This window comes from Scomber japonicus, chromosome 18 (assembly GCF_027409825.1).
Source record: "Scomber japonicus isolate fScoJap1 chromosome 18, fScoJap1.pri, whole genome shotgun sequence".
NCBI lineage: Eukaryota > Metazoa > Chordata > Actinopteri > Scombriformes > Scombridae > Scomber > Scomber japonicus.
Window position 1 is genome coordinate 7485545 of NC_070595.1, and position 26361 is coordinate 7511905.

Sequence of the window (26361 nt, forward strand, 5' to 3'; positions counted from 1 at the left end):
TTCACTCTTGGACACTGAACATTATACCTGTCACGTCGTGAACTGCGGAGGAAGAAACAAAACGCTACAAAAACTTCGCTTAAAAGTTTGATTTTTTTTTTGTCTGGTTGGACGCGTTTTCTTTGGCGCCACAGCATCCTGCAGTGTGAAGTAAACGGAAAGGTGAGTGTGTGCTGCACCTAAGCTATTTTATTTTATAAGCAGTCGTCAATTTGGAGGAGAAGTCACCTTCAGTCAAGAGATACAATATAGTCTACTCTGTGGCAAAAGTAGGAAGCGAGGTTATCACTTGTTTTGTCTTTTTCAACTTAATACTTAGAAGTTAAGTGAGTTCCATATTCGTTTCTTTCCATTGCAAATTGTCTTTTCCTGGCGTTCATTTCCTTTTGGAGGAGGGGGCGAGAAAGCAAAGGGGACACCAGCCAACAACAACAACAACAACACCACACACAAACACACATACACACATAGAGAATATGTGCGTGTATACTCTGTGTCATCCAATTACCTCTTCACACAAGTGACAGAGGGAGGAGGAGAGAGGAGAGCGTTCATTCACTGATTTCAAAGCACAGACCTCTCATTCTGACTTAATGAGGTGCTGGGAGATGAGCTTCTGTGGGCGCTAAGAGCTGTGGGATATGTTGCCCAAAGTGTGTGTGTGTGTGTGTGTGTGTGTGTGTGTGTGTGTGTGTGTGTGTGTGTTTGTTTGAGTCCTGATTCAGGCCTGTTGTTGGTTGAAACAAAGAAACATCAGCTGATGTGGTGGGCAAAAGGGATGAGTGTCAATGAGTGTCAGTCAGTTTGTTTTGTGTGTGTCTTGTAAAGGAAAAGGAAAAACAAACTCCCGGATTTCTAATGAAGGGTGGTGACACCGCTTTACTCAGGATGTGGTTGGCAATAATGGTTGTTTCTCAGATCTACACACTGACTGCTTTACCAGTCAGAATACATAATCAGATCTGCATGTTTCAGCTTGCTCTGGGGTATTTATGAGACTATAAGTGAAGTCTCCTTTTATGTCTTATAAAAGCTACACTTATATTTCCATGCAGGTATTCAGTGGATGTTTTACTCTAATAGACGCACATGGCCTTGGTCCATTTTGCTGTTATGTGTTGTAACTTCTCAAATGTAGACACATGACATCAAACAGTGAAACACTCAATTTTATATGAGAGAAATTTAAAAAAAACAGAGCATATCATGACAGTTATCAGAGCAGCAAATGCCTAATAATACATTTTAAAAAATCTCCAGAAATGACTAATGAATCATCATTTTAACGAAGGAGAAGCAAAACCCCCTGTGTATCATTCTGAGATATTTCTCTTGTTATGCCACACAGCTACTCACTGTCAGTATCACATCCAGTTTAATAATGAGTCTCAGCACACACACAGAGGAAAGTCATTTGCTGTCATTTGTTTGCAAGACATAAACCTGATTATGTGCAGACTGCTACTGGCTAGCCGACCCAGTGAGTAGGGTCACACTATGTAGAAAGTGTTCAGTTGATGTCCAGCACTTCAGCTCTTGTGAACACAATTGATAGTAATTAGAGTCATTTACAGTGAGTCCTTCACTACATGACAGCCAGGAACAGCTCGCCACCTGAAGTCAACACAGCCCTGTAAACTGCAGCAAATGAATATAGTGGCTAATAATTACAAGATTCTAGATCTGTCATGTGATGCACACTGGTCCAAAAAGCCTTTTTTGCATACACAGTCATTGGAAAATGAGTGTGCAGTGTGTGCTCTGTGATCAGCATCTGGGTCATTTCTTTACAGCTTTTTTTTTTTTGCTTCACTGAGCAACTTTCATATGATTGAGTGCCATCTTTGTGTCCAGTGTTGAGTTTTTCATAATACATACATGTAGTGTAACTAATCACCTCACAGTTAACAGGACTGTTGTGACACAAAACAGCTAATGTATACTACCAACTTTGTCACTTTTGGACTAAAAATAACCTTTTTGTGCATATTGTAATAATTTGACTCTACATTTGAGATATTTTACTCCTTGTGCAAAAAGTAAAAAATGACAATTGGAGATATTATCAGAGAGTCACCTGGTTTTCAACCATGACAGATCATTGCATCCCAAAAAAAAGAAACGGATAAGAGCAAGGACTTCTGTCCAGGTTTACCCATTTCAGCACTGAAGAATCACGCAGGGAGAAATTCTTTAATCCTATAAAACAGGATGAGATGTCAGTTCCAGTGAATGACAAAAACTGGCAGAGGCAGGTGAAATACATTCTGGGACATGTAGGAAAATACAGTTCAGACTAGTGTTTCCAAACCTTTTGGGCTTATTATGACCCCCTTAAAACTACAGAGTTATCCCTTCCTCCATATGTGTCCTGAAGTCATGAAATGGGTCAATGATTACAAAAACATTTTGAAAGATTAACGTGACACTGTGTAGTAAAATATATTTATTTTCACTTTTCCTGTCCTGTCAATCATCTTGCAATCCCAAAAGTTTATCTTGCAGACATTTTGGGGTCCTCCAACCCTAGGTTGGGAACCACAGTTTGTGGCCATATAATGCACTGCAGTTTGTCTATCTTGCAGGTTTTTTTAGGTGGCATTTTTCTACATGGTATTTTTTCCTCATATTTTGCCAACGAGTAAATACAGAAAGCATTCAATTAATTGCAGACTAATTGATGATGGATCATGCAGCCGTCATGACTCAGCAGAAAATCAGGTGAGGCAAAGGAATCATCACAAGACCACGAGCACACAGCAACCACGTCTTCCTATTTGTCCATTCCATCATAAACGCTTGTTTTCAGGTCATATGTTGTGCTGTCAACTGTGCTGTTCTGCCACTTTAAAGGCACGCTACGCTTTTTACATTTTTATATGGCCGTGCCTCTTTACAGCTGTGCATTGTAGAGACTGAGCTTGTTTCGAAGGCCTTGCATGGTTTTGTGCAATATGATCCTGCTGTAATAGTCCCTTGTGAGCACTGGCTGTAGGCAATAAAACAGTGATAATGATAGAGCCACCGTGGTTTGAGGGGGAGGGGGAGGGGGAGAGGTGAGAAATGTTTGACAGAGAGCTGCTGAGTCGGAGGAGAAGTTCCAGCATAAACAACTGAACAGGTAGGCAAAGAGGTTTAATGAATAAATAAGGCAGAGCGAGGAAGAGACTAAAGCATGTGGACAGGACATCTGAATATTTGTCTAATTATTCTTGGATTGTATTTCTAAACCAGGGATTCACTCCCATTCCGCCACAAGACCATTAGTAAGCACTTATGTCGACATGACTGGCAGTCAGTTTCAGTTCATCTCAAAGGTGCTGAATGAAGTTTAGTCAAATTCATCCACTCCTAAATCATTTCTTTTTGATGCAGTTGCCACAGAGGTCGAAGCATAATTATTAAAATATAATTGAATGCTGCTGTATAAAGATTTTACTTAATTGGAGTTAAGAGTCCAAGATCATGTCTTTAAATGACTCGATTTGCCAGAAAACTTTCCATTTATAATGTGAACCAGAGACAAGCAAACGGCACACTGTTGAATGTGTTACAAGGTAATGTTAAACAGTTTTTGCTTTAAAAATGACCTAAATTATTAGTAAAATAGTGCCCAATGAATTTTCTGTCAATCAATTAATCAGCTCTAAAAGCAACGATGGATAAAAGCACATGAGTGTTTGATTGTAAAAGCCTGGGTGTTCTTGGCTCATAACAAAATTGAAATGGCAGTTTAAAGAATAAATGTGTAAAGATAAAAATGAGTGAGTTATTGTGGCCTGTTAACCTTCACTCACCTCTGTAAACTCTGTGTGTGGACATCTGCACACGTTCATTACCTGCTGTTTGCCTTAGTGGCAAATCCCACTCTCACTGACTGAAATATGAATAGAATGGCTCTTGGAGGCGTATCTGTGCTTATCACCACATCGCTCAAGGTTATACTTCAGGGAACATGCGTAACTACGGATCATCGACAAGCGAGGTCAAGTTGTGCTCAACCGGTATTGTAAAGTCATAACTCTCTGACAGTTCTCTTTGTTTTCAGTGAAGCACCTCGTTGACATTTCTGGGTTCTTTTTTAGTGTCATTGTACTGCAGAAAATCATATAGCTGGTCAGTAATCACATATCTCCCACACTCTCTGCCATGTTATTAAACTACTAAGTGCATTACTCATATATGATGCTGAAGCCTGGAGACTTCTTCTCTTCTTTCCCAGCATTTGGACTGATTTATGCAGTGAGAGAACAGTTTCTGCAGTGAGACACAAAGTACACTGTTGTTTTCCCTACAAGTAAAAAAGAACCCTGCTCATCTGTCCTCATAAATAACTTTGGAGACTTATTCATTTTAGCTTTCATTGGACAGTAAATATTATTTTGGTTAATAGGATGCACAGCTGTGTATTTGGCATTTACAGTTTGCCTCCTTTTTAAAGGTGCAGTGTATAGAATGTAGTGATCTCTGGCAGAAAGGACTAGGCAGAATAATATATTTATAAGTATGTTTTTTATTAGTGTATACCTGGAAACAAGAATTATGTTTTTGTTACCTATGAATGAACCCTTTATATTTACATAGGGAGTGGGTACTCTTCCACAGAATGGACAAACCAAACAAAGTCTCTAGAGAGGGACTTTCACATTTTTGGGGGAATTTTACAGCTTCCGTGTATTGTAGCAACATTACAATGATGATTCAAAGGAGATGGGGAGGGGTATTCGATTGCAATCTGCTACCTCAGTGCTAGATGCCACTAAATTCTACACACTGCACCTTTTTAAAGAGTAAAACACACCAGTTGTGTCTTTTATCTAACTTCTCATAGACTTTCACACATCTCCAATTACAGTGTCAAACCAGTCCCCAACCATCACAGCCAACAAAATCAGCTTTATCTAAGTTATTTCCACTATCAACATTAAAGTGTATCCTCCACTGGCCACATCGTGTCATGTGATTACTCCACATTTCCGAAATGCTCCATAAAGAATTTTTTCTTTTCCCGTAGACCTAATAGCAGACACAGTTGGAACAGGAATTTAGGTCAGCAGCTGTGTCTTCAGTTGAGACACTGTAGTTATCCACAGGAACTCATTTATTTTTACCTTTAAGCTCCTGCCACATTTGTCAAGTGTGACATCTCGCTTATGAGCAAAACTTCTGACTTGTCGCCCTGAGGTGTGTTGCTGTACCAATAGAGGTGTTGAATTACATTGCGAGGAAAAGACGTGCAAATATATCTACATGTAGTTTCCCGAGAATTGAGCCAGGGTGATGGTGCTCCTGATAGTGCAAGATCATACAGGACACACACAAGATCAGATTTCATAGTTTATATGTGGGCTGTGTGGGAGATCATTGTATTTGTTTGCTGTAGCAAGCACAGTACAGACCAGTACACACAACAAGCCAGTTGATGTTGGACCAAAGTTTTTACTAAAAGCATCTTATCCCAGTGAACTGAGATGCTACACAGTATCGTAGTTGATATCTTGTGCTGTGTCTCAAATCTCACACTTCTGTACTTGTACTTAATATTTTGAATCTGTAATAATTTGGTACAACACATGCTAATGCGAATGCTAATGTTAACTTTCTCGTGCTAGCTTGCTAACTAGCTAGTTGCGAGTGCTAGATGACGGTGTTTGATTTGAGACAACACCAACCTGTCAAAATGTTCACTACACAAGTAAGTACATAGTGTACATAGTGAACAATACAGAAGTGTAGTAACAGGAGTATATGATTTGAGCACAGCATTGGAGTTAGTACAGTTACCAGCAAAAAGTCTTCAAGAAGTGACTAATCAGAACTTGTGTCTGAAATCCAAACAATGTCCTGAACAACAGCAACATCCGGTCAGTTTAGAGAAAGCTTTTATTCGGTGGTGACCTAATGCTTTTCTAAATCTGTTCGATGCTTGAAGTTGATGATGACATTTTTGTATGGTGGCCAGATAAAATAAATCCTTTTAAAGTTTTTGCTCTTTGTCCTCAGTCTCTGCAGTGATGGGTGCACAGCATATGAACTGTGGCTTACATTTGGGTTGAAGGTTTTTTTCAGCATACATACACCAAAGGTGTGTAATGAAAGTGGTCTAACATTTGTTGATGTAGGCTATCATAGGAAGTGGTCATAGTTCAGTTCGGTCCACAGGATGAGTCACCCCCCTGACTGTGAACACTAATTTCCCTGCCAGTTTGCATCAGATTTTACATTAGTTGTAAGGTTACGAAGATAAAAATGTTCAATACAAAAGGGCCAGAAGTAATCCTAGTTCACTTTTTTTTTTACACCTTTCTGAGTTCTGAATGACTTTCACAGAATTGCTTGAGGAACAGTTGGTGGTTAAATTGCTGGTTGTGTCCATCACGTACTTATTCCATTATCCCCACCAGCAACTATAACAGGTCACCCTGACACAGACTTGAGTCCAGATGGAGTAAAATCAAATATTTCACAACCCATCTTTTTTTTTTTTGGCAATTGTGAAATGCAGTAAAGCACGTTTTTTAAAGTGAAAGGTTAAATTGACATAGGGACACTTTGAATTTCTTAATTTTTGGTCAGTTGAGTTTAAAGGTGGTACTGTACAAGTCTGTGTTTTAAGCCCTTTATGCTTTAAAAAAACAACAACTAAATTGCACTTTCCAAACCACTTGTATCTTGTCTCATTTTTGGCCAACGCAATATGGAGGAGAAGAAAGGAGTCATTGTGATCCAGTGCCTGATGGGAAGCTCGGTTGTTGATGCTGCTGTAACAAGCACACCATTGAGTAAGAATGAAGGGACTCTCTCTATCTCTTTCCCTCTTTCTCATCTTTTCTCTCTGTCTTCCCCTCTTTCTTTGCCTCAGCTCTGTGTTCTCAATTTCACTCTCCAATTATTTCTATGTGGTCCTTCTTCCCACAGACCACCAGGTTCACATGTGCTTGTCAAGCTAACGTTATTGTTACTGTTAGCAAACTAACTATTAGCCTAAGCAAACTTTATCACCCATATTTAACCTGTATTATGTCAAATCCAAAATGCTTGGGTGTAATGTGTTAACTTACTTAATTAGTTCCTCATTATTGTTAGTAAAGAGAGAAATAATAGCCTAGTTGAAAGTACATGTAACAGATCAGGACAATTAATTTTAGGAATGCTATCTGTTGGAATACAAGGAAACAACCTTTTGTGCTTACTCAATGATAATTTTGAGAATGAAAAAGAATATACTTAATTGTTTTGGTGAAAGGAGAATTATTGCAAAAAGTGCCTGGCTGAGGTGGAAATGTTGCAATTTTAATAAAAAGAGGATGTGATAAAGTTTAAAAGGTTTTCCACATTGCTTTTCCACCTGTATGTAAAATGTAACTAAACTACAGGTGATGTGGAAAATATGGATATGGGAAAATGGGTTCATAAAAATTTGAATACAAATTAGCCACAGTGAAACTTACAGATTGATGGGATTGCAGTGGAAGCGGGACAGAAGATGGAATTTTCTTGTCATTTTCAGGTTGAGTGGTCTCATCTCAAGCGTAATGCTGCCTCGTTTGTCGGGTGTAGTGCATGTAGTGCTTTTAACGGCTCTGTAACTGCCTCAGTTTCACCATGTAATGCAGTGTAATATTATGATAGACGCAATCCTGTAAAACACCAGACACACACCCTTTCATGACCACAGCTGAGTGGTTGCTACTACGGAGAAGCCTGTATTTCTTCCAGCAAGTAGACTTATTGAAATGAATGACTTCAATTTCAATTTTTGCCATCAAAGTACCTCAATCTTTTCTTATTATAATTTTCACTTGAATTTCAGTCTGGTGTCAGCTTCGGTCCTCTGCTTGACTTTCTTTTGGTTTTTCCTCAAACATCCCCACCTGAGCATGAATAATTTAACCATTTGCCTAAACTACTACCAACTTGTAAAAACCCAAATTTTTATTTTTTTCCCCTTCATAGCAGTATAACGCAGAGAAGCGTCCTGTCATTGGCACCTAAGTTGAATCACATCTTGTAGCATGGTCAATTTGATTCCTACATTACGGCATTTGTAGCCTATGTGTCATATGGCACCTCTGCTCTTTTCCTCTGAAGCTTAATAGTTATCAAACCACTTCCACACTACCCAAGACCTTTTTTTTTTTTCTTTTTTTGGAAGCCACTTTGCCAGCAGCAATACAATAATCCTATAACAAGATTAAGCATCTACAGCCACATCAGCATCTATTTTAACCAATATGATGCTGCAAGTCATTAGAATTTATCCAGAAGGGACCTTTTTAGAATCTGTGGTTCATTTTACAGCATTACATTAAGTAGTTGTCCAGATATTGTCAAGATGTTGTCAGCTTTGTTGTGGCGCTAGAAGGAAAGTCAGTAGGATTCATCCCGCAATCATTATCCATCCAATAGTTAGTAATAGATATTCTGACTATGGACCAAAGTGGTGATCCTGTAAAACAGACCGAAGACTAAAAAAAATCCTGCAGTGGCTCCAAAACCGCCAAATCACACCCACACCATTTCCCTTCTCTAATGATTGCACAGGAAAAGAAGTGGCAGCTTCCCTTTCCCCACTGAAACCAGGAAGTGGTGATCATCAACTTTAGTTGTGACACCCTGAGGAGAGGGTGGAACTGTCAGAATTAAGAAAAGGAAAAGATGGATGACAGTAGAAGGAGAAAATTTAAAATATACAGTGCATGCATCTCATATCATGCATGTTACATCTCATTTTGTCTTTGCAGGTATCTAAAGTAAACTATTATTAAATGACGTTGCTCCCAACAAGGCTGTAAATAATTGTTCAATAATGGTATGGAGGGTAACTGCATAATATTTTACAATGCTCCACCAATAGTGTTATGCAGAAAGACAGGATTAAAACAGGATGTAGCTGATAATGGACGGCTATTATGAATTTCAGCTTTAAGACACCGAACTGGTTGAAGGCCAGTGTGTTGAGGGGCTTGTGTGTGTCAAAACATTAATTATTTTTTTGCTTTGTGTTAAATAGGGTGAAAGGGGGTTTAATTTCCATGAACTCAAAGGTTAATAACAAAAGATGAGGTAAAAGTAATTTGATCAAAGGCTTTGACTCCTCATTTACTTTACATTCATATGAATAAAACATCCCAAATTCAAATGAACTACCCCTTTTGATTTTTATGTATGAGATAAATCCACCATCCACAGATCACACAGACCAAGCACTTAACGCTCATGGAACTTGATTTAAAATAGTTTGTTTAAAAATAATTTAAAGTATATTGATGGAAAAACAGGAAGCATTTAAATATCTGAAAAAAACATGCTTAGTTATTATTCATCAGTGTGACGTCATTAGTGTAACTGTCATTAGGTTTTGATTCAGATGTTTGATTCCAATGCTTCAAACCAGTGAGAACAAACACAACACCAGAAATCATTCATGTGAACTATCCAAAAGAGTTCTAACTTTGGTGTATTTTTATGTGTTCACACAGGACCCCATCATTTATAATAAGAAACAGATTGTGAAAATAGGTTTTCAAGCCCTTTGGTTACCCATACAATGCAGTTACCTGCAGAGCACTACACGGGCCGGCTCCACTTTTCATATTTCTGAATGATTGTGTCATCTAGCCACACTGAAATCTACTGACAAATGCCTTCTAGCTGTCCCGAAATCAAGGCTTCATTGTATGGGTTGCCATAGAATTTTGACCAGACATTCATGGTCCCCAGAGGATGAATCTCTATGTCCCTAAGATTTCTCTAAAGCTATTAGATGTATTGGCATGAAACCTGGGCTGTGTCCAAAATTACTCCCTATTTACCACTATATAGAGTTCTTAAATATTTCACTATGGAACGAAAAAAGTAGTGTCCATGTCCATGTACACTACTTTCTGCTAAAAATCCCACAATGCAATGCTCCACATTTTAAAGACATGACACCTACCAACACCTCAACAGCTGATGGTGGTGATACAAAATGGCAACAATTAATTAATGTCCAAAATCTTTTTTGCTGCTAACTATTTAGGAAACTATTCATTGTCTATTATATAGGGAGTAGTGAATGAGTGATTTTGGATATAGCCCTGGTGTAAACATTCATGCTCCCCTCTGGATGAATTGTTGTCATTTTAGTGATGCCTCAACTTTTCATCTAGCATCATCATCAGGTCAAAATTTCAACTTGTCCAATTCTTTATTTTATAACTGACTAAAATTGAAAATCAAATATATTCTCATCATCCTCAATTGTATTTTGTCTAAGGCCAATTAGCAAATGTTTGCCAATGTTAGCATTCTAACATGCTAAATTAAGCTGGTGAACATGATAAACATTGCACCTGCTTAGCATCAGCGTATTAAAGATATTTTACATCAATAAAGAGGATGCAGTCTTGTGTATCAGTGACTGACTGAAGTGGATAATAGTTCAGTGGAAGACAGTTGATGACGCTTGTAACACGTCACATGAAAAATAAGTAAGATGTCAATTCGATCCCCATTTATTTGTTCTATGACACCAGTGCTCCTCACCTCAGGTCCAGAGGAGGAGTCTCCTGGTATGAATGCTGATGTACATTCAGCTGTCATGAATGTGTGCATTATTGAAATATGGGAGATGATGCACTGACGCACATTGATGGGTGAGTCATGAAATTGTAGGATAAGGACCACTTCAAACACACACACACACACACACACACACAACACATTTGGCCTTGCACACAACCATACACACACCCACCCACACTGACTTCCAAGCACACAAAGAGCGTAATATAATAGGCTGTCTGTGTTTAAGGTTAATGCTTCCTCCCTTCAGTGCTCTCAACACGTTCTGCATAAATCCTCTAAAGCAGCTTCTCTCATTCATTGTGTCAGCGCATAAAGCTCTTCAATAACATGCCTGAAGCACCTAACAACATCTGTCCATATTCTACTTTTTTCTCCAACTACTCAACAAAGAACACAGCTTTGAATGGCGATCGTCAGTTAAGAAGGCTTTAAATTCTCTCCCTTGACCAAAAATGATAACACCACTAGCTGTCTTTGTGCTGAGCAAAGCAACTCAGGTAGTTAGTTACAGATGTTTTAGTAGCATCAATTCTTCAATTGTTACTTTTAAGAACCATCTTTCCCTCACATTTTAGCTATTAAAGCAGGTATATTTCTATATTTTATAATATCTGAGACTGCACAGAAACATTTTTACTGCAATAAGCTATCAAATGGATCCTTTATCTGTTTTTACAGTTAGAAGTAAATATCCACTTACGCTAAACTAACCAACAGTATTTGGTCATTTAGTTTAATGTTGGCAGAATGTTTTGTCATTTTAGGGTTAGTGTGTTCTTTTCCGTGAACTGTAATGTAAAATGTCAGGTCAGATGTGTCAACCATATATTTCTTCTCTTCCACTTTTCAATCTAAACCAGGCGGGGTGTTCCGGTCCTCTGAAATGAGGCCAACGCGGAAGTAACTTAGAACTGCATTCTATCAAAAGGCCACCAGGGTGCGACCGTTTTGTGTTCAAAAGGACTTCCATCTCTATACAAGTCAATGGACAATTCACCAATTTCTCACTTAATTTCTAACCTCAGTAAACGTTTTCAAAATGTGTTTATGGTCTCAATCGCTAGTTTAAAGCCTTCCTCAATGCAGTATGATGTTCATTTGTGAAATTTTGGCCTCCCTGATTTTATATTTGACGATAAAGCAGGGTATGCATTGGGGCATGGCTACGTCGTGGTTGATTGACCAATGTCCTCCAGATCCAGCCCTCGTAACCTCCCCGCTCTGCCGTTAGCTCCGCCCATGACTCCGCCTCATGCCCATATTAGAATCCATGTTCTTTTTTTCCCGGCATGCACCTGAAATTTTCAAGATGGTGCTGCCTAGAGTCGAAACTATTGGCCTCCGAGCAGCAGTCTACAAACCAATGGGTGACGTCACGGATATTACATCCATTTCTTTTATACAGTTTATGATCTAAACAAGTTAGCTTACACTTAAGTTAGCTTGCTAATATCTAACCTAAGTGTAAGCTAACATGATAGTTCTGCTTGGTAGTTATTTAGTAACAAATAATCGTTATATATGTATCTATTTGTGGTACTTTACCACCTGCCACTAAGATAAAGACTTTTCTTTTCTGACATCTTTAAACAATTACATCTCACTGCTACGTGCAGCCTTTAAGACATACTTAACAATAATTTAACCTTGAGTTTTAGAAACAAAGAAAGTTACCTGGAGAAAGTTTTTGCTCACAGTAAAACTCTTCCACTACAGGGGAGAGTTCCACCAACATGTAATTATTGGAGACTTTCCACTAACCCTCTCTTAATTCCATTGTTCATATTCAGCTTTCTTTTCTTGTGTTGCCTTTGTGTTATCTCATCCTTGTTGACATTTCATTGCCATTCTGTTTTCTCACGGTGGGAGAAGGAAACTGGGGAAACGTGAGAAATACTGAGAGAGACAGCAGACAGAGAATGAAAGACACTTGAGGAGGAGGTGAAGAGATAGAGGGAAGAGATGAAAAAGACATTGATCTTGTCAAAAATTTCAGTTCCTTTTTAAGGTCACCCTGTCTGCTCTATTTCTGCTTTTTTTTTCTCACCACTTAAACACATTCACTTCTTTGCTAGTCTGTTCTCTGTGTTGGTTTGACCTGATGAAATACTCTCAGCACATTTGGATAGCCTGTTGTGCATCTACTAGCATTTTCAGTTTGATTGTCAGCAGTGATGATGGCTGTGATGTGACTATTGTGTGTTTTTCCCTTCTTCTTCCTTCAATGGATAAAAAGCAGTTTGATAATATATGTGGTCAGGTGACATTCCTTCATGAATGGACATTGCCATAAAAGCTTTTTGTGAGTTGAATTTTCACACTTTTTTTTTTTTTTTTACCCCTTTTGTTCTGTGATCACACAAGTTTATAGATCAGGCTAGTTTTAATGAGAACTCTTTTTTTTTTTCAAGAGATGCCACCTGACAAAGCATAGGCTAACATAAGCATGAGTTGCAAGCTGAATATCTGCAGTTTTTCCTTTTCATAAATTACTTAATAGAATATCTTAACATTTTAGACTCTTAGACTAAACAAGCAACTTGAAGAATTTTATATTTTTATATTTACTTACTTTACTTCATAGACTGAATGATTAATTAAGTGAAAACTCAGCTGATTAATCAATAATGAAAGTAATCGTTAGTTGCAACTGTAATATAAAGCCATGCTATCAAGTCTCGGAGGCTATAACAAGGTTTAAGCTTAATGCTAATGTCAGTGTGCTAATTTGATGACAAAGCTAACATGGAGGTATAATGTTAACCATATTAACCTTCCTTGTTTAGCACTAAGCATGCTAACTTTAGCTCATTAGCGTTGAACACATGGGAATTCGGTGGAAGTAAATTCTCACCAGTCTCTGTGTGTTCAGGACAGCAAATAAACCAACAAGGCAGAATTTTATTACCTCATAACTCTGTAGTACAAAGTGGTAACATAATTTTAGCATGTCGATGACAACCACTATAAAGTTGAGGTTAATTCTTCTGTGATTCTAGCTTTAGAGGAATGGATTTAATGTTGCATTGGGTGTAAGGCTCAACTCTACACCAGTGAATACAGTAGATTTATAAAACGTGTTATCCTGACTGTGGCCGTGCAGTACAATCGGAACAATGGCCTCATGAGTAATGTATTGCTTCAGCAAAGCTGTGTGTGTGTGTGTGTGTGTTGAGAGCTGATGTGTGCATGTATATATGCGCGTGTGTGTTGTGCCCCACTGGTCTGGTATTTGCTGCATCAGCAAGGTCTCTGGGTGGATTGGTGGACAGAGAGCAGTATCATGGAAAATTCCATAGGACACAAGTATAATCGAGTGTGTGTATGTATGTGTAATTCAGGTATTCCTTATGTTATGGGGACATAAATCTGTTTACACAGTCATGTTGTTGGGACCTGCCTACCTTATGGGTAAATCATTACATATAGGCTTTTTTTAAGTTGAGGTGGTAGTTAGAATATGTCTCCAGGAAACAAATTTAAGTCAATGTAATGTCCTCTGAAGTGATGGAAACAGGACTCTGCATATGTGTGTATGAAAAGACGCCAATGCTGTGTTTATATAAAAGGAAATAAAAAGAAAATAATCATTTTTTTCGGTGGTTGCCAAAGCCCCAGATCCACTCTTAATAGTTCTTCAGTATTCTACAACTAACATTACAGCACAAGCAGTCAAACAGCTCCAGCCTGATTTTTTTTCCTAGAGCTACTTTTTTCAGCCATACATGGCTCTGGGCCTGTTGGTGGACTGGTTGGTCAGTCAGTCAGTCAGTCAGTCAGTCCACCGCTTTGATCCAGACTGAAATATCTCACCACCACTGGAAACTCTAGATTGCCATGAAACTTTGTACACACAGTTCAGACTGTCATGGTCCCCAGAGGGTGAAGGCTTTTTCCATTGTTTTTTAAAAATACTTATTAGCAAACGTAACCATGCCAACATGCTTAACACAGATGTATAACCTTGTTAACATTATACCAGCTAAACATCAGCATCGTACCATTCTGACATTAGGCTGATCAAAGCACTACATTCTCATGGTCTTGTCACATAATATTTTTATCTAATAATCACATTGCATTTTTCTTATTGTTTGACTTAGAGATAATATCAACATTTATGAAATGGAACATGAAGTTATTAAATCAAAGCCGAGGCATAAATGTTATTTAATTTACTAACCACGAATCATATCTCTGTTTGTGTTTGTCATCTTTAATTCACCAGTTGTCTCCTCTTGTCTACCTGTCCTCTGCCTTCCGCTAGATTGTCTTGACATCCGTTTATGCAACAAGAGCAGTTTCATGAAGGAAGTTCATGACTGTGTTTGTGTATCACTGGTACAGAGACAGAAATGGAAAGTGTGTAATCTATCAGTACCCAGATCGTCATAAGGTGTTTAAATTAATCAAATCTGGTCTGACTTAACATTTCCATTTTAGGGGTTTTTAAAGACTTCTAACAGATTCTGGTGGCACACAAGTTGTAGGATGTTTATTCCTTTTTGCAGGGAAATTTTATTTTTTGCATTTTGTGACTCAAAAAATGAATAATTAGTCTACTTTGTACATGAGGATTCAAGGTTAGGTTTTTTTTTTAGATTTTTTCTAATTGATTTTTTCAATTATTAACTATTTTCATAATTAAAATTTGATTTTGAGTCATATCAATTTTAAGAAATGCCAAAATTCTCTGGTTCCAGATTCTTTAATGTGAATATATCTGGTTTCTTTAGTGTTTTGTGACCATAAACTGAACATCTTTGTGTTGTGAACTGTTGGTTGGGACAAAACAAGACATTTGAGGTTATTGTTTTACATTGTTCTACCCAAGAGAATTAGACAATCTATATATCTATCTATTTGTATAAGTTCTACAGTGTGTTCTATTATGTTATACCCAAGAGAATTAAACCACAATTCTTGCATCAACAGAGCAATTGCGGTTTGAAGATTCCTAGAGATTATTGTGTGTGTTTAGTATGTGTATGTTTGTGCCTATGGCAAAGCTGCTCTGCCTGTGTGTACATATGGATATACATCTTTTACTTCCACAAACACACACAGGCATGTTTATCACATCTGCCCTCCTTTATAGTCTCTCTGTCCATATCTTCAGCTTCTCACACCCCTCCTCTTTTATCTCCCCCTCTTTTCCCTCATCTTTCATTTTACACTTCTAGTGACTCAGCATTATTTCGGCATGTTTGTGCATGTTACTTTGACACCTCGCTGCAAGCTGCTTCCTCTTATCAAATCCTCTTTTCCTCTGTGTTAAAGCAAATATTTTGGATATATGAACCACTAAATCTAATTTTCTCAAAGACACTTGAGCCGATAGATGTTTGTTCTTTTAGGCTTTCAGTTACAGGATAGTCTTTCGAGCCACAGTAAACTGTATTGTGTGCTGTCCTGCATTGTTAGACTTTATATTGCGGTGTCGGCCAACATCTGCTGGAAGGATTGGCATCAAATCTTGTACAGACACTGATTTTGGTGATCCCTCGACTTTTCTCCAAGCTCCAACACGAGAATCAGATTTGTGGTTTTGAGTGAGATGTCTCAACAGCTAATGTATGAATTGTTATGACATGTAGTGCAGAAACATCCTCAGGATTCATTGTAGTAACTTTGGCGATGTCCTGACTTTTAATGTAGCACCATCATCTGGTCAAAGCTTTCATTTGTCATATTTGGTTTATGACATGAAAAATGTATATCACTGTTTCCAAGAGTCCAAAGTGACGTCCTTAAATGTCTTATTTTGCTCCAACCAACACAAAGATATTGTGTTTACTGTCATAGAAGACTAAAGAAACCAGAACATAGTCACATTTGAGAAGCTGGGACAGAATTGATTGATTATCACAATAGTTGGTGATTGATTTTGTGCTAGTAGACAAATCAGTAAATTGAACAATTGTTGCAGCTCTACAAATAACAAAACTAATCACAATATCAACAGCCCATTAGGCTCAGGTATACTTTGCGCTTAGTGCTAATTAGCGTATTTTAGCGTGCTAATTAGCGTATTTTAGCATGCTAATATTAGCATGCGTGTACTAATAGCATGAGTGTACACTCAACTAAGATGGTGAGCATGGGAAACAGTATACTGCCTTAATATCAGTATGTTAGCATTGTCGTTGTTGTGCTGCGCTCTGTTTTCCTCGGAAGTTGGAAGTCGGAGCTGGGAATGACCCTAACCCTAACCCGTTGCACCCAAGTTTGAATCATTCCAGTTTAGTCAGAAAGCCAGTTCCAGCCAGGTTAGGCACTGATAGCATACCAGTTGATAAAAATGCATTTTGCTTAATTTTGTACATACAATTACCGTTGCTACATGTCCACAGATAGAAGTTGGACAGTGCTGTGTGTACAACTGATTCAATGAGACATAAATAAGACAAAACTGCTAAAAACAGGATATTACTACAACTTTATCATCATTGTTGCATGAGGCAGCCATCTTGGATCTTGTGTTAGGGGCTGGTGAGGTTCATTCGACTTTCCGAGACAGAAATCCGACTTCAGGGGCATTCCAGTTGAAATTTCCATCTGGTAACTTGGAAATTACAACTTCTGAGTATAATTGGAACGCACCATAAGATGTTGCACACAGAAAACAGTATACCTCCTTAATATCAGCACGTTAGCATCCTTAATATCAGCACGTTAGCATTGTCCATGTTAGCATGTTGGTGTTAGCATTCAGCTGAAAGACCCTCACAGACCTCGTAACTTTTAGGCTTTGAAAAACACTTTGTCTTGGCAACAATACTGAAAGAGCAATGAAATAATGTCACTTTTTCTGACGTTAATAGCAGCTAGCTGTAATTGTTACAGTAGAAGGAGAATTTCAACAACATTTCAATACTCCTCCACCTACTGCAGTGGAAACACACAGCAAAGTGACATGTTTCTCCAGCAGCGAGGAGAAAGTAAGCTAATATAATCATTATGAATATCATCATAATAAAACTTTGCTCTGCCTTTTGGGCAGTGTTTATAGCTCAAATATGCTGCAACACTATGTTTTTCCTCATTATCCTTTATTGAGTTTGAGCAGGTGGAAGGAAACTGAGAGTGTGGAAACTACAGTAGGAGGTTTGTTCCAAAACACAGTCCAGACCAGAAAATGAGAGAAAGGACTGCAGTATTTGCTGAATGATCCACACACAGCACATAACATACGCATGGTCAACAACATAGTCATTTGTGCTATAGGGAAGTAGGAATTGGACTTATTTTTCCCTATAGGTAGTTTTGCATGACTTTGACATTAGTCCAAAGCACTATCATAATAGTTTAAATCATTTTTTAAGCAAAAAGGTTAAAAGTTCACTCATTCTATATTCTCAAGTGTGACAGTTTGCTGCTTTTTCTTGCCTTATATGACAGCAAATGCTTTCTTTGGATTTGGAGTGTTGGATAAACACATTATGTAAATACATCATCTTGATTTCTAGGCCATTTTTCATTCTTTTTTGATGTTTCAGAGAAAACGATCTAATTCAATGAGAAAATAATAGTTTAATTATATAGTAATGGAAAATAAGTGAATGTGGTCGTGGTGCAGTTGCCAGCAGGAAATTGTTTTCTAAAATTCCCATTTGTTGCATTCAAAGGATGCTTGGACATCCAAGAATTTAAGTACACAGTATAATGCATTATATGCAGCCATTCTTTACTCATTGATCTCTTGTCCAAACATTCACACTGCTTTCATCTGCAATATGACACAACAACAACTTCAATACAAATGCCATGAAATATTCAAAGACAGCTCAAGTTTTCAGTTTTGGCAAGGTTCAAGTTGATTCTCCTACAATTTTGCTGATAAGCTGAAAGTAGCAGGTACAAAATCTATAAAGTCAGCAGTAATGTAGAGTGCAGTGTATAGAATTCATTGTTAGTTACACCATCGTCCCTTTTTTAAAAGTAGCATACAGTTAAGAGTAAGACCTCAGGCTAAATCTGCTCTCACCTTATCATGTTTTCCAAGACTTTCTGTGAGCATTATCTCCTGCTTATCTTCTGCCACCTTTCTCCACCCCCCCCCCCCCCAGACTCCCTCTCTCCCTTCCTGCTGCTATTTTCTCTTTGTCTCTCCTCTTTTACTTACCCTCCAATTATTTTAGCATCATGCCCAATTTAAAAAGAATATCTATAGTCTGTGTTTCAGTTGAGTCACATCCCCATCAGTTGGCCGATTTTGTGTTGTGTGCAATGTGTGTGTGTGTGTCTGGTCTGTCATAGGTTACTTTCGGGAACCACACTTTAAGACAGTTAATTGGGGCCAGCTTGTCCAAAAAGCTGTGTCCTCAGTTGGGAAAATGCTAATATTTGAGTCAGTGGTTAAGATGAAGGTAAGGGTTAGGTTTTGGCAAACAGTGGTTATAATTGGGGTACGTGTCCTGGAAATGAATACAAGTCTATGCAATGTCCCCAAAAGTGACTTAGGACAACGTGTGTGTGTGTGCGTGGTTCATCCTCCAGCCGGAAGCGTGCTGTCCAGAGAGCCTGTGATCACATTAACTTCATGTCTATTGGGTTAGGACAGTTCAGACGCTCTGTGCTTTGAAACAGTAAAATGCTGTGTGTGCTGTGTGTGCTGAGCTAACCTTCCACAGTAAGTACACAAACACAGCTTAGAAAAACTCCTCACCTGAAAGTACTTACAACACCTCCAGATGAAACCCAATCATCTGCAGGACCTGCGTACGGAGACAGGACGGAGCAGGAGTTTGTGTCATCATCCATCCATCATCTCTCATTTTCTAGTAATTCTGTTTGGCCTGTCAGATTTGTTTTGTTTTTTTTTACAGCGAAACATCTCAGCACTTGTTTTCATTTCTTCAGTCTTCACTTCTTCATCCACGTCCTTGGATGACAAACAGATTCCATAGAGCTAGATCTGCCATCTGCCTTTTTATTCTTTTTTATCGTGACTGAATCTTTTGTCAGCGCTGCTTTCTGTCCTTCCCGTCTGCACCCACTGGAAGTTACTGAAGTTCTCTTTCAGGAAATAATCTTTATAAATATGTTCCTGCGCAAACTTTATCGTCACTTCAAGCTCAACGTTAAAAAAACGACGGATACATCAGGTTTAAAGACAGTAACTGTACACAGCATGCATAGTGTCTTTAAATGTAAAAAACTAAAGGGCCACTCAGTCAATTTTTGTATTGTGCATACACATCAATAGGGGACATAAACTCACAAGCTCATATCTGCAATAGTCTTAAATCCAGTTATAGAAACCTGCAGTCCCAAAGCTCACTGTGCTCATTTCCCTTAATTATATTTATCTAGTACCCCCCCCCCACCACCACCACCACCCTCCCCTTATTATTTTTTCTCTCCATAGCTCTCTTATTATCATAATAATAATAATAATAATAATAATATGGCAGTAATGGAAGAGACAAATCAATGGAGGTTTTCTTTTCTCCCTTTCCTCTAATTGGTTGTCATAGCCGCTTATGTAATGCCACATGATGTAAGGCTTGGGACCGAGGTGAATGAGGGGCACTGTTCACCTTCTCTTCTCGAGTAGCAGCGGTGTCGGCCTGTCCTCAAATTGGCGTTGCCACAGTAACGACGGTTCTGAGAAAAGTCACTGATGGGCGAGGGAGGGATGATGCCCTTTGAGAGACTGCAAAACAAACATGTTTCGTAGATGTGTGTGTGTGTGTGTGTGTGTGTGTGTTCTTGTGTATTGTGTTTAACAAATTCTCCCCTGTCCTCCTTCTCTCCCCAGGTGTTTTTACAACCTCTGCTGTGCTGCTGTGCTCCCCCCCTATCAGGTGCCCCCGCTTTATCCCTCCCTCCTCTCCACCCTTTCGACTCCACCTCTTCCACCATGTCCTCTCAGGCCACGCCCATCCACGGGGCAAGATCAACTACCCCTCCGTTAACCTCCGGGGGATCCCGAGCTCCTTCCACTTCTCCACTGTCAACAGGTAACAGCCCTTTTTTTTTTTTTTTACAGGTGCTCTGATTGGCTTACAGCATTTTAAAGGTATAGTTCAGCATTTTGATCAATGTTCTCACATTCACATTCCCACTGAGAGCTCAAGGAAAAGACCAATACCACTCTTCTGTATGTAGGTATGTTAAATATGAGCAATTTTTTGGAACATTTTTTTCTGAAGTGCTTCTGAGTTACCTCTCAATAATTTCTGCACTCCCTTTCATCTGCAGCAGTTAGTGTGTTGGTCCAGTCCTTGACAGATTTATAATACACTGCCAGATAAGGTTAACACTCTGCAGATACAGAGAGAAGAGTTGATCTGTCACTATGCATGATACGGTTAAACTCTTGACAGTAAACATCCATTGGCTGTCACCACAGCAGCTGCCCTGCCTGGCTGTGGCTGTGATTGTGTGGACACAGTCATTGCTCCGGCTACAGATACAGTTGTGGCTGCAGTAGCAATACTTTGCCTATACTATTCCCTACTCCTATTAACATTAACCAAGAAAGGATTGTAATTCAGGATTTGAATCCAGTGCTTCTATCAGATATGACATATTTATTATGATACACCTCAGGGGGTCAACACAGCCAGCACAGCACTCGCTCAACCCCTGCATGTAGTGTCACACCCATTAAAAAGCAGTGAGTCACAGCTGTGGTCATTATAACAATTATGCAGCCATGGCAGCAGCATCATAGCGTAGACGTAGAGTACTAAATACACCAGCTTCTGCCTCTGCTGTGGTTGCAGTGATACAGAGTCGCCACGGCTGATGATACACCCACTCACGCTGTGGTCACAACCAGAGGATGTAACTGATACATGATGCATGAATCATAATAACTCAACTTTAATGAAGGCTTTCACACAGTTTTAAGGAAGTGAAAGGACGTGAGAGTGTGCTTTGACACATTTTATGATGATGATCTTTGGTCTCTACATGATGTAACTTCAGAATAATGAGACTTACGAAAGTATTGAGCCTCGTTTTTGGCACGGCGTAATTCTGTTGAGAGAGAATAAAGGGGAAAAACACAATATTATGTCATCATATATTTCCTTAAATACAAATATTATACTAAACAAAGACAATTATGATGTAAAATATATATATATATATGTGTGTGTATATATATATATATATATATATATATATACACATATATACTGGTCTAGGCATACACTGTACTAGCAGGGCTGTCTGTTGTGTCATTTGTCACATTGTAACACACTGTTTTGTCCCATCAGAGTCCCTGCGGCCTCCTGCCTATAGACACAGAGACCGCTCCCCCTCCCCCATGAGAGGCTACCTCATCCCCAGCCCACTGCCCACACGCAGAAACAGGACCTGCTCAGCGTAAGGACACACACACACACACACTCACACACACACACACACACACACACACACACACACTCACACTCACACACACACACATATCAGATCATGGTCACTTTTGAGGAAGTTACATAGACGTATTCTTTTCCTGGATACTTACCCTACCCCCAAATGAATGAATTGGTCCTAAGTTTGAAATTTGTCACCAAAAGTAGACACACAGGATAAAAAGTCCTTCTGATGCAGTGGAGCAAGATTAATATTATCTGGTTGAAATTCTCATGTTGAATTTCAAGTTAAAAGCACAACTGAAGCTCTCATAAACCTTCCCACTGAAGTTGGACTTGTCCTGATCGGTTTCTGCTGATCTCTGCTGAACACTGCAACCTGATCAGCTTACAGAGACAAAAAGACCCAACAGGCACAACTCGTCAAAGCCTGTTAGTTTAGTTAAGTATGTTGAGAACTTCTGTTGTTGTCGTCAGATCAAGAGGTGAACTATGTAGCACCCAACATGTTAGAACAGCTCCTTTTTCATCTCCTCCTGATATAGTATTCCAAGTAAAAATATTTGTTGTGTTGTGGTTGATAGATGATGAAGGAGGAGGTAGGAATGGTAAGAAAAGAGTTATTGGAAGACTTGGAGCTCTGCATATTCACATACATATCTACACATATACACACCTGGCCAATCAGTAGGTAAAGTAAAAATCAAGTGATGTCAACCATTTTTCATTGAGCCATTTAATGGATTGACATTCTGTAATAGACCTCAGAATAGATACTGTAATAGACCTTTTTCACAGAAGATATTTTTACATGTGACAGCAGGAAGAGCACAGGTGTAAATTGTTGACTTTATATTGGATGGATTCCATTTTGCTGCTTTGGTTTCAGTCACACTGCTGTGATTCACTGGGACATTAATGTTGGTTTTGAAAGAATGAAGCCTTAGCTTAACGCTCTAACAATTCTTCTGAATCCACATCAAAAAAATCCACAGGACCATTTTCAGTTTACTTTAAAACAAAAAGCAATTGTTCTTCTTCCAAAATTATTATTGATACAAACAAAAATCATTATATATAATACAAATGAAGTTTTTAAGCTATCCACATACATTTTAAGTATAAAGAATTAAACAATAAACATTTACATTACTGCAAATACAGTATGTACTATAATGACATCAACGTGTAAATATTCCTTTTGATTTCTTTTAAATCAGCTGTTTTACATTATAGCATACTAATAAATCAAACATATACAGATTGCATTTAGGCTCCTACAACAAGAATAGATTAATAGTTCATATTATTGTATTTAAATTGGGATAACTTCCTTTTGTATGTAAACCCTACATTATAAATCTCTTTTGTATACAGTCAAATCATTGCAAGTGTTTTGGGTGATCACAGGAAGAGAAAGCAAAATTGAACCTGCCAGCCAATCAAAATGCTGTATTTTCAGTAACTGGTGGTGGTGGATCAGGAGTTCTATTGGGTTGGCCGCTCTTCATCACTGACATTTTGTTTGGTCTCTCTTCCTCTCCCTCCATCCACTGTGCAGGACGGCTCGAGCAGCAGAGGGTCCCACGTATATTGGGGTGTGTAAATATTTCTCCCGCTCCAAAGGCCATGGCTTCATCACGCCATCCGACGGAAGCAAAGACATCTTCGTTCACATCTCAGAGTAAGTGTGTGTGTGTGTGTGTGTGTGTGTGTGTGTGTGTGTGTGTGTGTGTGTGTGCGCACTCACACACAAAGGTTCAGTGATGCTGTTCTATGGGTAAAACTTGACGGTGAGTGTTTGCTTTTTCTCATAGTCTGTGATGAAGGGTGTGCGTGAGTGAGAGAGAGAGTACGGTTTTGGTTTTAATCACTGATATCAAACCATGACAGGGCTCTGTGTAGGAGTAGGGGGAAAAGTATACACACACACACACACACATACACACACACACACACATTGACACACGGGGACGGCAGTAGCTGGTGAAGTGTGTAGGAGGACAACAGAATATCTGATGACCTTCACCACAGTGCCTTTTGTTATCACCCACAGGCTTAAAATACAGAGACGTCAGCCGTGTTTACACACACTCACACTTAAACATCTGCACACACACACACACACAAAACAGTGCAGCACAGTGTATAAAGTCTAACAGGATGCTATAAAATAATTCACTAATTCTTCCTCTGAGAGTCTCTTTTCATCCTTCATCTTGGTAAAACTGGAAAGAACTACAGTGCCAAAACATAATTGCTTCTTCCTCCCTCTCTTTCATTTGGCAAACAGCTGTATTGTGAATTATAGCCCACATCTGGAGCAGCAGAGGCCAGCATATCCTGACTTTTAGTCTCCCGTGTGGGTCGAGCTCCAGCACTGCTGGACCCTCCAATTTCCATCATGCATCTGAACAGCATGTTTCATGGAGAAATAATGGAAAAATAACTTGGATGACATCATCGGGGTTGTTTATATTCAACCTTTAAAAAGCTCCCTCTGTGTCACACTTCTTGCGTAAAATTGGTTGAATGCCCCTTTAAAGCAGCTCATCTGTTTCTGTACTTTCTGTTTCTAATGGAGCTAATTAACAAGTATAAAACTTGGATTTCATTTTGGCTCGTAAAAGCTTCCAGTTAAACTGTGCTGCTACACTGAGACGATGATGACATCACTATTTTATGAGGGTTAAGTTTGCCACACAACACCCCCAAAAAACATGAGTGCTGTGTTTTTAGTTTTATCCATGCTGGAGACCATTTATGAAAAGTAGTGACAAACAGAGAAAGGACAGAACAGAGGGGAAATAAAGATGTATTTTCATATTTAGCCAACATAAAATGGATGTACTGTTCTGTTTTGATGTGTTTTAACCTCAGAGGTGGTCATGTGAGACAAAGTGACCTCTCCATGTGTAATTACTTGCGGTTAAACTGCAAAAAAACATGTTAGGCACAACAGAACAGTGTGTTGTTTTTGAAATTCAAGTGTGTCTTATTGGCTGTTCAGTGATGTGTTTCGGTTGTGAATGTGTGCCTGTAAAGCCTGACTGATATATCGGACAGCCGATGTCACAGATATATCTGTACCAGTGAATATGTTGTCCGATATGTGCCGATAGTTTTATTCATTTATTTTTGAAGTTATACATGCAGCATTTTATCTATATTTGATTTTGATAGTTTAATATATGTATGTTTTTTTTTGTTCTGTTAGTTAGTTAGTTTGTATTCATAGCTAATTATAATGATTTAATTACCAGTGGTGACTGTTTCATCAGTCATTTTATACAATAAAGTTTATTGTTAGACTGTAAAATTCTGTACATAGCATTATCAGCCAATAGATCGATATCGGAATTTCTTTTGCGCCCTAATATCAGTATCGGCATTGGCCCCTAAAATCCAGTATCATCAGGTTCTAATGTGGTGAAGACAGATAGACCAGATATCAACCTCACAGTTAACAAGCAACACCAACACCAAGTAAACAGTGAGCCAGTTCTATACATAACTACACCTAGACTTCCTCTGTTTAATCATTTTTAACTTTTGACTCTCTTTCAGCGTTGAGGGTGAGTACGTGCCGGTGGAAGGCGACGAGGTGAGCTACAAGGTGTGCTCCATCCCTCCCAAAAACGAGAAGATCCAGGCGGTGGAGGTGACCATCACCCATCTCAAACCGGGAACCAAACACGAGACCTGGACAGGACACGTCATCACCAGCTAAATGCGGAGTCTCGCAAGGAAAGGGGATGAAAGGGGGCAGGGGGGTCAACGAAGCCAGCGGGTGGGGAAGGGAAAAGATGGAAGAAATGGGGAGGGGACGGAAGGGTGGATGGAAAATAGGGATCGTTACCAGGTTTAACACTCCGAGGCAGCTGGGATACGTCATGAAGAGACTCGGCTGATGTAGATGTGTGAATCAGAAGGTTGGAGGCTTCCTCTGTCCTTCATGGGAAATGGGCGACTATATTTTGTAAAATCATACAGTTGCTTTCACTGGTATATGACTAGACTTATGATTAAAAGTGGAATATGTTTATCATAGACTTATAACATTAGGTTTCTTTGCTTTGATTTTTTTTTTTTAGAAACCCTGCGTTGACATTTGATCATACATCGTTGGTGAGGTAATTCATTTCAGTTGCAATAATTTGCGTTCAGGAGAGTTTTGCATTACAATAAATATGTTCAGTTCCACTTTGCAGCCTTTGAGATTAACAAAGTAATGTGGGGAGTGTTGAAGAAACCATGCAGGAAGGGAAAGTTCCGCCCCCACATTGCAGGCACTCCATGTTACATTGTTTTGCACCATGGGGTTATCTTTCAGGTATACACAATGTGTGCCTACTTCTACCCAGAGAACTTACAGCTCTGTTTGTGCCTACTTATATCATCTATCATCTGTATTTGATCATGTTTGGGTGACAATATGAGTGAATTAAAGCATTTTCAT

The 26361-nt window shown here is 38.9% G+C and overlaps 1 protein-coding gene across 1 annotated transcript; it reads left to right on the forward strand.

The window, feature by feature from the left end:
• Positions 1 to 26361, forward strand: carhsp1 (calcium regulated heat stable protein 1). Its single transcript, XM_053338457.1, has 5 exons — positions 1 to 162; positions 20336 to 20537; positions 21804 to 21912; positions 23464 to 23586; positions 25470 to 26361. The coding sequence occupies exons 2-5, from the start codon at positions 20438 to 20440 to the stop codon at positions 25630 to 25632; spliced, it is 495 nt and encodes a 164-aa protein (XP_053194432.1). The 5' UTR covers positions 1 to 162; positions 20336 to 20437; the 3' UTR covers positions 25633 to 26361.

Excerpts from the sequence above, each read along its gene's own strand:
- carhsp1 (XM_053338457.1), top strand. The coding sequence starts at position 20,438 with ATGTCCTCTCAGGCCACGCCCATCCACGGGGCAAGATCAACTACCCCT. Across the intron at positions 21,913-23,463 it reads AGAAACAGGACCTGCTCAGC|GACGGCTCGAGCAGCAGAGG; the intron begins GTAAGGACACAC and ends TCCACTGTGCAG. Across the intron at positions 23,587-25,469 it reads ATCTTCGTTCACATCTCAGA|CGTTGAGGGTGAGTACGTGC; the intron begins GTAAGTGTGTGT and ends ACTCTCTTTCAG.